The following is a 14,533-nucleotide window of genomic DNA, read 5'->3' as shown; positions in this document are numbered from 1 at the left end:
GTGACAGAGATGAGAAAGGAGTGTGAAAGTAAGGCTGAGGAATGAGGTGAGTTAAATGTGTGTGTGTGTGTGTGTGTGTGTGTGTGTGTGTGTGTGTGTGTGTGTGTGTGTAAGAGAGAGAGAGAGAGAGAGAGAGAGAGAGCTGGCATACTTCTCCAAGGGGGGTATAGTTAGCTGTCCCTTCCCCCCTAACATGTCCAAAAATATATCTCCTCATCCTCCCCTTCACCTCCCCATGTCTCTCCCTCCTTCCCCCTGCTTCTCTCCCCTTCCCCCTCCCTCCCCTTTCCTCCCCTCTTCATCTGTCTCCCTAACCCCTTCTCTTCACTATTCTCTCCCCCTCCCTCTCTCTCTCCCTTTCTTGTTCCCTTCTCCCACTCTCTTCCCCTCCCCCTCCCTCTGTCTCTCCCTCTTCTCCCTTCCCAACCCCTCTGTTTCTCTCCCTGTTCCCTCTCCTCCCACAGCATCCTTCTTCCCTTTACATCTCCCTTTGCATCTCTCACCTTCCCCGTCGTCCTTCCCTTTCACCACTCCCCCCTGTTCTCCCTCACCCTCCCTCTCATTTCCCCCCCTCTCCCTCCTCCACCAGGTTCTCCCCCATCCCCCACCTCCCTGGGAAACAGCTGGGTGAGACACAGCGCTAAGGACACAAATATCGTGTTTTAATTCAACCAGCGGAAGTGCAACTATGCAACGACGCTGCACATTTTCTGCGTACTGGCAAAATTTACGAGGCTACCGGCACCATCACGGACTCCTGACCTCCTTGGAGCGAGTTGGAGGGAGGGCAGCATGTTGGCGGAGGAGAGGGTGACGTGGGGGTGATTTGTATGTGGCCACCTCCCCCAGGATTAAGGCTTTTGACTACAGATAGGTAGACAGGCAGACAGCTAAACAGATGAATAGATAACCAGATAAAGATAAAACAGACAGACAAATAGATACATATATAGACAGAATGAGTGATTTTACTCTTGCCACCATCAGAGCAGTGTATTTAGTATAAGACACAACACAATTTTATTTAACTTACACACACCGTTTTCTTTTCTCCTCTCTCTCTCTCTCTCTCTCTATTTTATTCAGCTTACACATACTGTACCTTTTTCTTTTCTCCTCTCTCTCTCTCTCTCTCTCCTAGTAACAGATGAAGCTTAGGCAAGACTTCTAGTAGTGAAAAGCTTGCAAAACATCTGCATTACCCTTTCCATTAGTTCAACTTCTTAATTCATTCTTGGAAGATGATATGAGGCAATTTGAAGAGGTTAAATTATCTCTATCTACCTGTCTATCCATCTATCTATCTACCTGTCTATCTATCAATTTATCTACCTGTCCATCTATCTAACTATAGCCAGACGCCTTAATCTAGAAAGGGGTGGCCACAAACAAATCGCCTCCATATCGCCCCGTCCCCCATCATTTCACGCCTCCCTTTCTCATGCACCTCTCCACTCCATCCCTCCATATCATCCTTGGTTCCCCCCCCACTCCCCCCCCTCCATCTCACTCACATACACTCTCCTCATTAGTCTCTCTCTCCATCCCCTACACTTACACCCCCCTCTCTCATACACCTCTCCACTCCATCCCACCATCTCATCCTTGGTGTGTGTTTGTTTGTGTGTGTGTGTGTGTGTGTGTGTGTGTGTGTGTGTGTGTGTGTGTGTGTGTGTGTGTGTGTGAGAGAGAGAGAGAGAGAGAGAGAGAGAGAGAGTGCAAAACAATTTAGTCACGCTGCCTCATAAACACACCTCACTATTTATGCAAACAGAAGCATCGGCAATAAATCCAGAGCTGTCCAGTATGTCGTCTCGTCTTCTTTGATTATTCCACTGTTTTGGACGACACCGAGGGAGGGCAAACATTTTTAAACATTTTTCGTGCCGTTGGTCTATCTATTTATTGCCGGACACCTTCATCACAGAGGGAAGGAGGAAGAGGAGGAGGAGGAGGAGGAGATGACTAAGAAGAAAAAGAAGAAGAAGAAAGGAGGAGGAGGAGGAGGAAGGAGAAGAAAAAGAAGGAGGAGGAGGAGAAAAAAAGTCTCCGTGTCACCCTGTCCCCCACTAACAGGCTGCCCTTCCTCTAACTCACAGAACTCCTCATCCGTAGAAGACAGTCCCACAGTTGACCTGGCAAAAATTGGTAACCCCTTGCAACCCACGTGACAGCCAAGTGCCGCCAGACGGGAGTGTTTACTTGCCGAAGAACCACGAGAATTAATTTTTACCTCACAACTATGACTCAAATGCAAAAACCTAAAACTGAAAAGTGAAAGCCAGGCCCCAAAATTTTGATGGTGATTTTGACAATGATGGAGCATATCTGGCCTTTGTATAGGATTGCTGACAGCTTTTTTTTAGTATGGGATGCAGGCTGAATGAGTTATAACCACAGGCATTCAATAAGTGACCTTCAAAAAAGTCAGGTTTTCCATTCAATTTTGCGATTTTGGAAGCACATGACCTTAAAATTTATCTATGGTGTACCTGGGTGTGAATAATGGGTGTGGCCTTGTGTGGTATGGTGTGGTATGGTGTGGTATGGGGTAGTTAGGTATGCATCATGGGTGGAGTGTGATAGGGTGTGTTTATGTGATCAGTTTGGGTATATTATTTTGGGTTAACCTGAATGCATTGCCTCGTTTGCAGGTGTTGTCGTGTGTGTGTGTGTGTGTGTGTGTGTGTGTGTAAATACCAAATACTGCAAATACAAATGCTGGAGATTGTGTGTGTGTGTGTGTGTGTGTGTGTGTGTGTGTGTGTGTGTGTGTGTGTGTGTGTGTGTGTGTGTGTGTGTGTGTGTGCATGTTTGGTGCATGACTCACCAACACAAATCAGTTCCTGGCACCAACTTCCATTCATAGATGCCATGGCCAGCTGTGTGTGCGTGTGTGCGTATGTGTGCAAAAATAGACCCACCTGTAAACCTACATACGTGCACATATTCACCCGCCCACACACAGTCACATGGACTCATTAATATAGTGAATATTCCTGACACATCTCACCTTCTCCCTCTCTCTATCTCTCTACCTACTCCCCTCCCTCCTTCTCTCTCTCTCTCTCTCTCTCTCACACACACACACACACACTCATACGTCCCTAGTCTTACTCTTTCTCCTCCTTATCATTACTATTATCATCATCATCATCATCATCATCATAAACCCACATTCCCCTTTCTAAATGGGATTCACACACACACACACACACACACACACACACACACACACACACACACACACTCACACACACACACACACATTCTCAACTATTTGCAAACATAATATACAGTCTCTCTCTCTCTCCTGGGCCCGAAGAAGTAAACAATCCTCATGTGACTAGCCTTGGAAAGAGTTAAGGTGAAATTAAATGAATGAAACGCACTGCAATTACTACCACCACAACTACTACAACCACCACAACTCCTACTACTTCAACTAATACTACTACCAATATTACCCTTAAAGTGATGATGATGATGATGATGATGATGATGCACAGTTTGGTTGAGACATCTGTTTTTGAAAATGCTGTGTGCCATTATATGATCTCAAAATAGCACAAACACTGCTAAAAGGCTCTACATCCATTCCACAACACTTCTTCATGACTAGCACCATATTCTACTGTTAATCTATTGCTACAACACAGCATTCAAGATAGAGAGATGACAATTATAGACCAAGTTGATGTAAAATGAGTATAGTCATGAAGAAGTGCTATGGAAAGGATGTAGAGCCGTAGCATTGTCTTTTTCTGCCACTGAGCTATGTGAAATAAGCTGCAAAAAGACGAAAATCTGGGCCAAGTTGGAGTAAAATGAGTATAGTCACAAAAGAAGTGTTATGGAAGGATGTAGAGCTGTAGGATTGTCTTTTTCTGCCTTTAAGCTATGTGAAATACGTTGCAAAAAGACTAAAATCTGGGCCACGTTAGAGTAAAATGAGTATATATAAAAAATAATAAAAATAATTTGGTTTTATGCCAGGTATCCTCGAAGGGCTAAGGCGTTGCCCCTGGGTAGAGGACTTTTGGACCGGAGCATGTAGCATTTTATGACCGGATGCCCTTCCTGATGTCTACCAATGACCCTTGGGTGGATTCGATCCTCCAACCCTTCGGTCAGAGCGACGCACTCTAACCCACTGAGCCACGGCCACGAAAAAGTGTTATGGAAGGATGTAGAGCTATATTGTTGATTTTTCCTGCCCCTGAGCTTTGTGATATAAACTGCAAAAGGACGAAAATCTGGGCCAAGTCAAGGTGAAAGGAGTATAGTCCAGTGTGCAATAAGGCCGGAGGTAGCCAATGCCATGACAGGTTGGCACGGAAGGCAGACAGTCGGGGAAAACCAAGCCACTAACAACTATACCCCTATTACTCTTACTTGGCCTAAAGTTATCATCTCTCCATCTTGAATGCTGAGTTAAAAAAAAAAAAAAAAAAAAAAAAAAAAAAAAGGATCTTTTTATACACTAGGACAATAATAGTGGCATTTCAGTTTCACCGCTGCCATCATCATCATCATTATCATCATCATCATTATCAACTTCATAACCATCATAATTATTGTCACTGTCCTCCTCCGCATCATCAACTGTCAACGTCATCATCCAGCATCACTGTCATCATCATCATCATTGCCATTGTCCTCCTCCTCATCATCATCATCAATATCACTGTCATCCTCCTCCTCCTCATCATCATCATCAATATCACTGTCATCCTCCTCCTCATCATCATCATTATCATCACTGTCGTTGTCCTACTCCTCCTCCTCCTCATCATCATCATTATCACTGTCATCCTCCTCCTCCTCATCATCATCATCACTGTCATTGTCCTACTCCTCCTCCTCCTCCTCTTCATCATCACCATCATCATCATCATCACCCAGATCTCTTTTCCTACTGCAAGATAGGGTGAAGTACGGTCTAGAGGCAGAAATGGAACTTAAACCTTAGGAGCCTCTGACATCCATCCCACCAGGCACTGGGTCTGGGAGGGTTTTTTAAAAATGGGCTTACTTTATATGGTGCATTTTTTTTATATTCTCCCCCCCCTCCCCCCCCCAAAAAAAAGAAAATCGACACGCAATACACCAAGAGCTTTTTAAATATTTGTTCTGTATGATACGCCCTAAAACAAAGTGCAAAGACAAGACCAGTTCAACATTTCTGCATCATGGATTATAAAATTATGTACAAATATTCTCAGCCTTGTACTGCAACTCAAAATTTTACTGAGGGTCAATGAAAGAATATGTCAAAAAAGCAGAATTTCATGATTTTCTTGGCACTACAACTAGAAAATATTAAAAAAGAACAAAAAAATCCACATCATGATACCTGAGCGTGCCCTACCTTGCCTCGTGTGACCCTAGGAGGCTGCTGAGATGAAGAGTGTTTTGTAATGTACTGAAATGAAAAGAAAAAAAAGAAAGAAAAAGAAAGAGAGAAAGAAAAAGAAAGAAAGAAAGACAGAAAGAAAGAGCTGTTTGAAATCGTACAAGACCTGCGATTAAATATATATAAAAAATAAGCATTAAAAAAAAAAATCACATCCATGCCTCTTACCTGTTTGAGAAGGTGATGGTCGAGCGTGGGCTGGTGTGGTGGTGGGCCGTGGTGGTGTGTGGGTAGGTGTGTGGGTACGTGGTGGTGCGGTGGTGTGGTGTGGTGAGGCAGAAAGGATGGGGGCTGGGCTTGTAGCACCGGGTGGCCCAGAGGCAGGGGTGACGAGTGCGTTCTGCCCAGGGGTCGCTGAAGGGTTCGACCTGCACGCACCTGAAATGTATACAGATTCTTTCACGAGGTATTTGAGAGAGACAGGTGGGGGTACATGGAGAAACAGACAGGTGGAGGTACATGAAAGGTGGAGCGGCATGAAACACAGAGGTGGAGTTACATGAAACAGACAGATGGAATGGCATGAAACAGACAGGTGGTGTTACATGAAACAGACAGATGGAATGGCATGAAACAGACAGGTGGAGTGACATGAAACAGACAGGTGGAGTGACATGAAAGACAGGTGGAGTAACATGGAGAAACAAACAGGTGGAGTGGCATGAAACAGACAGGTGGAGTGGCATGAAACAGACAGGTGGAGTGACATGAAACAGACAGGTGGAGTGACATGAAACAGACAGGTGGAGTGGCATGAAACAGACAGGTGGAGTGACATGAAACAGACAGGTGGAGTGATATGAAACAGACAGGTGGAGTGGCATGAAACAGACAGGTGGAATGGCATGAAACTGACAGACAAATGAGTAAATGCAGAAGTGGTGATATGTAGCTAAGAATGTCTGGGGAAGGGTCAGATGGGGTGGCCTGGGATGGTCTGGTCATGTGGAGAGAATGCAAAATGAGAGACTGACAAGGAGAGTGTGAGTGAGATGGAAAAGGGGGACTGGAAGACCAAGGATGGGGCGGAGAGATATAAAGAGATTGAGAAATAATTTACTATCGTCATCGTCATAAACATCTGAGCCATTTTTGCTAACCTATTATTATCTGCATTTCTCTATTATATTTCGAGTCTCTTCTGTCTTTTCCAAGGCCTTAATCTTTATTCATTTTAAAACACAAGGTCCCATACTTTTGTTGGTTGAGCAAGCTTCCTAACACCTCTTCATTAGTGATTTATTGTTGGATATGGCTAGTTAATAGTCTTTTGTATGTTATTTATGCTGAGTATTGCAATACTGGAAGGATTTATATGACACAGGAGAGGACAGTAAGCTGTAACAGGCAACATAAATTGCTTAGGAAAATTTGTTAGGGACCTTCCAACATCAATAAGAATACAGGTAAAGGTATCTAGGTATTTCAAAATGAATGGATCTTGATTTTGTCTACTTTGTTCTGCTTCTTTGAAGTGGAAAAATTTTGTAGATGTCAGTTTTGCAATCCACAGCATTTGAATTTGTGGTTTTCAGTATTTATGCACACACGGACACAGACACACACACACACACACACACACACACACACACACTCCAGCATTTGTACTTGCATTTTCAGCATTTACACACACACACACACACACTCCAGCATTTGTACTTGCATTTTCAGCATTTACACACACACAGACACACACAAACTCCAGCATTTGTATTTGAATTTTCAGCATTTGCACACACACACACTTCGCCCGCTCTCGTAAACGCCGTACCTGCTGGTCTGCCATGGAGTGTGCAGGGTTGGGGTGGTAAATGCCTCCTCTCATGATCCCACCACCAGGGCTCGTGTCCATCGCTGTAACACCACTGCTGTAACCCTCACCATCTATCACTGCACACAAAAAAATAATAATAATAATACTAATCCATCTATCCAATCCTACGTTGCCCTATTACGAGCGTAGGGGCCCGGGGCTAGGAATGCTGGTCCTGACATTTACGATGAGTGAAAAATATAGATAAATAGATAACAAGAAACTCAACACGTAACACTATATAACAAAAAACGTACAACTATAACCTCACAGACTATCTATCTAGCTATTGCCAGACGCCACAATCCCATAAGGGGTGGCCACAAACAAATCGGCTCCATGTTGCCCTGTCCCCCACCATTTCACTGCCCTGCTCCCAGCTCACACACCCCTCTCTCATATACCTCTCCACTCCATCCCTCCATCTCATCCTTGGCCTCCCCCTCCCTCTCCCCCTTTCTACCTCACTCACATACACTCTCCTTGTTAGTCTCCCCTCACAAACTAGATATGTAATAACCCTCAATGAAACAAAACCTGGCATCTTTAAATTACCAAGGACATAATGAGACAGAAAGCGTTAGGAGAAATACACTGAGGTGGTTTGGCCATGTGCAGAGGATGGAGAGCAAGAGACTAACAGGGAGAGAATATGAGTGAGATGGAGTGAGGGAGAGGGAGGGGGAGGCTGAGGATGAGCTGGAGGGATGGAGTAGAGACGTATGTGAGAGAGGGGCGTGTGAGCTGGGAGCAGGGCAGTGAAATGGCAGGGGACAGGGGGACATGGAGGCGATCCATTTGTGGCCACCCCTTACAGGATTAAGGCGTCTGGCAATATGTAGATAGACAATACTTCCCTCATCTATTACTCCAGTTAAACATCTTATTCTAAACTTTAATGTGGAAAAATATCATTCACTGGCCATCACCATCAGAACAGCAAAGGTAATGTAAACGACATGTGTTCGGTTATGAGTAAACTGTATCTGTGAGTATCTGAAGGTGTTAGGTGATAGGTAAACTGTATCTGTGAGTATCAGTGAGTATCTGAGGGTGTTAGGTGATAATGTATCTGTGAGTATCTGAAGGTGTTTGATGAGTAAACTGCATCTGTGAGTATGTGTGAGTATCTGTGAGTATCTGAAGGTGTTTGGTGATGAGTAAACTGTATCTGTGAGTAAAAGTATCTATGTGTATTTGTATCTAGTGAAAAGTATACTGTATCTATGAGCAATACATCATACAAGGTGGCCTAATAATTCACACTAATTCACTGTAACTGGTAGCACAACATTACTACAGTATAAACACTGCACTGTACTAAAAAAAATCATAATTACTGTACTGCACTAGCTAATCGTAATCCCAATTGTTTCGTACCTGGCAGGGTTGGGTAGTAAGGTAGCGTTGACGACAGGACGTGCGAGGTGAGGGGCATACCCACCCGTGCCGTCAATGCTGCCGCCCGCATGTCAGCCTCTGACACCATCGGCAGCTTCATGCCCTCCTGACCGGGGAAGATTAGTCAATGCATGAAAGAACCGTCTGCTATTTGCCCGAAAAAACAATATATGTGGACTTGTGGTTATCTTTGACTAGTAACCAAGAAGATTCATTCCCTCCACATAACTAAGACACTGCATTTCAGGCAACCACAACCTAGTATTTCTCTCTCTCTCTCTCTCTCTATGGAAAAGGTGTTATCAAGTTTCCAAAGCCATTCATCAATTTTCACCTTTTTCATCGTTAATTATGGATCCGTTGTCAGTTACCCATCAAAATTTTAAACATAACGGATCTTGCAGGTGTAACAGGAAGAATAAATCACTATGGGAAAGGAATCAAATAACCTCCAACCAGCCACCCATCACTAACAGCCTATATATCGATAATTAAGTTTACGAGGTCAGATATCATTCAAATTTAAAACATAACGGATCTCGCAGGATAAATCACCACGGGAAAGGAATCAAGAGGCCTCCAACCAACCATCCATCAGTAACAGCCTCTTTATCGATCATTAGGCTTACGTGATCAGTTATCTAACGAATTATAAATACATTTGGGGTCTCGCTCTGCCCGCCTGCGACCTTGAAGCATATCGAGTATTTATAGATGAGGGATGGCGGCCATGTTGGATGATTTTTTAACGGCCTTTTCAAATTTAACGGTTCTGAGAGAGAGAGAGAGAGAGAGAGAGAGAGAGAGAGAGAGAGAGAGAGAGAGAGAGAGAGAGAGAGAGAGATTTCTTTATGAGTGAGAATGAAATTATTACAGTGGACAGGAGACAGACAGATGAAGAGAGGGGTGTGAAGAGGGGAGGGGAGGAAGAGAGAGGGGAATAAGAGGAGAAGGGCAAAGAGAGGGGAGGGGAGGGGAGGGGAGGGAAAGGTAGGAAGAGAAGGACGAGGAGAGGGGAAGGGGGAGGGAGGGAAGAGAAGAGGAGGGAGGAGGAAGGGAGGGGAAGAGGAGGGGGAGGGGGAGTCAAAAGAAGACCAAATCATTCACTAGCTTTACTGGCCGCCATCTTGTTTCTCTCTCTCTCAAATACTTTCACACTCACCTCTCTTACACACCTCTGATTACTCTCTCTCTCTCTCACACACACACACACACACACACACACACACACACCTAGATCTCCGTATTTCCATATTTATCTCTCTCACACCTCTCTCTCTCTCATACATATACTGTACATCTTCCCTCACCCTCCCTCTCACAAACCCTCCTCCTCACCCTTTCTCACAAACACCCTCACCTCTCTCTCTCTCTCTCTCTCTCTCTCTCTCTCTTGGCACCCTGATACATACTTGCGTCTGTCTTATGCATTTCTATTTTCACACGTTTATTTTGGGTGCAGGCCGGTGAGAGAGAGAGAGAGAGAGAGAGAGAGAGAGAGAGAGAGAGAGAAATATTCCTATCTTCAATTTTTTTCTTCGTAATTTATCCTATGAGAGAGAGAGAGAGAGAGAGAGAGAGAGAGAGAGAGAGAAAGAGTATTCCTATCTTCCTTTATCCTCTTCCTAATTAATTTTATCCTATATATATTGAGAGAGAGAGAGAGAGAGAGAGAGAGAGAGAGAGAGAGAGAGAGAGAGAGAGAGTATGGCCACCCCTGATAACCTCTTGCATTAGCCATTAGATAGATACATAAGTAGATAGATAGAATGGATAGATAAGAAAATGCAGATAGATATAGATAAATATTTCTGGTGGTGGTGGTGGTGGTGATGATGGTGGTGGTGGTGGTGGTGGTGGTGATGATGATGATGATGATGATGATGATGATGATGATGATGATGATGATGATGATGATGATGGTGGTGGTGATGATGGTGGTGGTGATGATGATGATGATGATGATGATGATGATGATGATGATGATGATGATGATGATGATGATGATGATGATGGTGGTGGTGGTAGTGATGATGATGATGATTCTCTCTCTCTCTCATGCATCTTCCCTCACTCTCTCTCACAAACCCTCCTCCGCATCCTTTCTCACAAACACCCTCACCTCTCTCTCTCTCTCTCTCTCTAAGCTAAGCACGCGTCACGCTCTTGAAGTGTGCTCGAGAGGGTTAAGTGTGCACTGAAGCCTTTACAAGTGGCTGGAAAACACAGGTAAAATGTCTATCTATCTGCCTATCTATCTATCTGTCTACCTAGCTATCTATCAATAAATCTATCTATAATTCTATCTATCTATACAAAAGTCTAAGTCTATCTGTCTATCTATTTATAAATCTATCTATCTATCTATCTACCTACCTAGCTATCTATCTATATAAAAGTCTATCTGTCTATCTATTTATAAGTCTATCTGTCTATCTATTTATAAGTCTATCTGTCTATCTATCCAATCATATCTATCTATGTGTATTACTGCATCTATCTCTAAGTATCTATTTATCTATCATTCTATCTATCTATCCAGTCATGTATATTTCTATCTGTCTATCTATCCAATCATATCTATCTATGTGTATTACTGCATCTATCTCAGTCTCGGTATTTTAGTATCTTTATCTATCTATCTCCATTTTCTTATTTATCTATCGTATTTATATATCTACTTAAGGCCAAATCTATCAAGGGAGGCTGTGAACTCTCTCTCTCTCTCTCTCTCTCTCTCTCGGTATGGTTCGGGAGACCTTTTGAGATACGAATTGTTCTTGTAAGTCACTGTAACTCATAATAAGCCTCTCTCTCTCAGGTTCGGAAGACCTTTTGAGATACTAACTATCCTTGTAAGTCATTGTAACTGTCATATTACGCCTCCCTCTCTCTCTCTCTCTCTCTCTCTCTCTCTCTGTGGCGATGCTGGAAGAATTTATGTAACAGAACAAGACAGCAGGGTGTAATAAACAAAATAAATCGCTTAGGAAAAGGTGTTAGGGTGTAAAAAAAAAAATCGCTTGGGAAAAGGTGTTAGGGTGTAAAAATAATAAATCGCTTAGAGAAAGGTGTTAGGGTGTAAAAACAAAATAAAGCGCTTAGGAAAAGGTGTTAGGGTGTAAAAACAAAATAAAGCGCTTAGGAAAAGGTGTTAGGGTGTAATAAACACAAGAAATCGCTTATGAAAAGGTGTTAGGGAGTAATAAACAAAATAAATCGCCTAGGAAAAGGTGTTAGGGTGTAATAAACAAAATAAATTGCTTAGGAAAAGGTGTTAAGGAGCTTCACCACAGAGAATAAATGTAGGTCAATATCCATCTTTTCAATACCAAAATAAATCGCTTAGGAAAAGATGTTAGGGAACTTCACCACAGATAATACATGTAGGTCAATCTCCATCTTTCCAATACCAAAATAAATCGCTTAGGAAAAGGTGTTAGGGAGCATAACCACAGAGAATGGGAGTGAGTGTAAAAAATAAACTGCTAAAGAAAAGGTGTTAGGGAGTGCAGGTTAATATTCCAGCTATGAATACCAGGAGAGAGAGAGAGAGAGAGAGAGAATTACACCTGTCCATACCCCCCCCCACCACCACCACCCGCACCTGGTGTCATGTGCGTTAGTCTGTGTGTACGTTAACTGGGACACACACACACACACACACACACACACACACACACACACACACACACACACACACACAGCCTAGACACGCGTTCAAGACAGGATGCACGTGTAGCCTATGCACCCTGTCATGCACGTGCTGGCAGGGATGAACGTGAGATAGATAGATAGATAGATAGATAGATAGATAGAGAGAGAGAGAGAGAGAGAGAGAGAGAGAGAGAGAGAGAGAGAGAGAGAATTTTACTTCTTAGTTATAAAGGGAAAAAATCTACGGAAACAAAACGCCACATTTCAACGTCGATCCTTTTAATTTCGCACGTGGTGGCGGTGTACCCTAGATGGAGTGAGGCAGCTGCGGCATTCACCCAGGAGCCAAATCAATTTATATTGCCCTACACCTCGCCGCGGGAAGGACTCTGATCCGACCCCGGCGAGGCGCCGTCTACCACAAGGGGGCGCCAGATCCCTACACGGCGTATGTAATGTGCCGTAGCTGAACCCCAAAAAGTAGTTGCTTACCTGTGGTCGATGGGTCTGCTCGGTCATACAGATTAATCAACAATAGGAAAATAGCACCAATAATAATAATCAGTAATAATAATAATAATAATAATAATAATAATAATAATAATAATAATAATAATAATTATTATAATGACACCCCTCCTGCAACAATGATACATATCACCAGTCCACCACCACTACTACTACTACTACCACCTCTACTACAACTACTAATACCACCACCATCACCACAACTACTACTATTACTACCACCACAATCATCACCACAACCACCACCTTACCAACCACCACCACCACAACTTCTTCCACGACCAGTACCACCACCACTACTACCACCACCACCACTACTACCACAACCACCACACAACCCCCCTCCTCCGTATACTCACAGGCTGCGTGGAATGTGGTGGTCTGCCCATGGAGATATTGGGCAGGGATGAGTACAAGGTTAGATCTGAACAGGATCCTTGCCCGCCCCCTCCGTGGCCGCCGTAGGGAGAGCCGCCCCCCTCCTCGTGTATGGGCGTGGACCCCGACGAAGAACGCGACGCAGGGAGGCCGTTGGGGGGAGAACTCTGGCCGCTGTCTGGCGTGGAACCGCTCTCGACTGTACAAAAGGAAAATGTGCTTAAATGTGCTTGTGTCGAGAGGTACTGTGTATATCTGAACAGCTGTGGACTTGAATGTACTGTACTGGATGTAATGTAGTACTGTGCTGCTTGTATGTACTGTACTGGATGCTATGTAGTACTGTGCTACCTGTATGTACTGTACCAGATGTAATGTAGTACTGCACTGCTTGTATGTACTGTCCCCGATGTAATGCAGTACTGTGCTTGTGTTGATAGGTTCTGTACACATCTGCACAGCTGAGGATAACGCTTGTATGTACTGCACTGAATGCCATGTACTACTGTGCTACTTCAGGGTAATGTTACAAACTGCTGGCTTTATGTGTACAATATTCAATGTATATTAGTGTGTATTTCATTCCTGTAAAGAATATGGTCAATATTTTTTTCTCAAGAAGGTTTGAAAATGGTTACGAGATGCACCAGGGCGGTTGGCCATGGTGCTCACAATCACAACTTTGGCCTTTGACCCTGTGGCGGGTAAGAGGCGATGACCATACAAAAATTACTCCGATGAGGTCCATTTTTAAAAGAATATAAACAAACAGATCTTTCCACAACGTATATCACTTTTGAAAATACCGGTACTTAACTAACCCAACTTACAAGCCACTTAGAAAATACTTAACCCAACTTATAAATTACCTGATGTTAAAAAGACTCAAATCTACACAAATACTGATTAATATACCAAACCATGCTTGTTATATCGGGTAAAACTGTTAGTTGAATATAACGGTTCAAATCGCCAGGGCAACATAACGACTTACCACATTTGAACGGCTATTTATGAGTCGCCGTTATTTTTTTGAACGAACTTTTGCGGTTCCTTTCGTGTTCTGGCATTCGAGTTCCTACAGAATGACTCCCAATGGACCTATGTGATGTGTGAAGTGATTTGAAAGCCATACCTGTTCACTAGAATAATTTTAGTCACTTATAAAAAAAATATTGGCTAAATCGAAACGAATATGTGCTTCAAAAAAATGCAAATAAAAAAAAACTCAATACCTAGGACAGTCTGATATAATTCCATAATAATAATAATAATAATAATAATAATAATAATAATAATAATAATAGATAAAGTTTGTGGCGTTGTTTGGCTCTCTTCAC

General features: G+C 43.2%; 1 protein-coding gene across 1 annotated transcript in view; it reads right to left on the bottom strand.

The window, feature by feature from the left end:
• Positions 1–14,533, bottom strand: part of HDAC4 (histone deacetylase 4) — a 93,965-nt gene that overhangs the window by 20,225 nt on the left and 59,207 nt on the right. Inside the window, exons 9-12 of the mRNA XM_080270505.1 lie at positions 13,175–13,392; positions 8,610–8,736; positions 7,188–7,306; positions 5,585–5,794 (exon numbers count right to left, since the gene is read on the bottom strand). Of these exons, the coding sequence (XP_080126631.1) occupies positions 5,585–5,794; positions 7,188–7,306; positions 8,610–8,736; positions 13,175–13,392 (674 nt within the window). The remainder of the gene's footprint in view (positions 1–5,584; positions 5,795–7,187; positions 7,307–8,609; positions 8,737–13,174; positions 13,393–14,533) is intronic.

Source organism: Coenobita brevimanus, chromosome 41 (genome assembly GCF_032717465.1).
Source record: "Coenobita brevimanus isolate Jiangsu-jjx chromosome 41, ASM3271746v2, whole genome shotgun sequence".
NCBI lineage: Eukaryota > Metazoa > Arthropoda > Malacostraca > Decapoda > Coenobitidae > Coenobita > Coenobita brevimanus.
The sequence above is the reverse complement of the archived record's forward strand: the minus strand, read 5'-3'. Positions and strand labels throughout refer to the sequence as shown.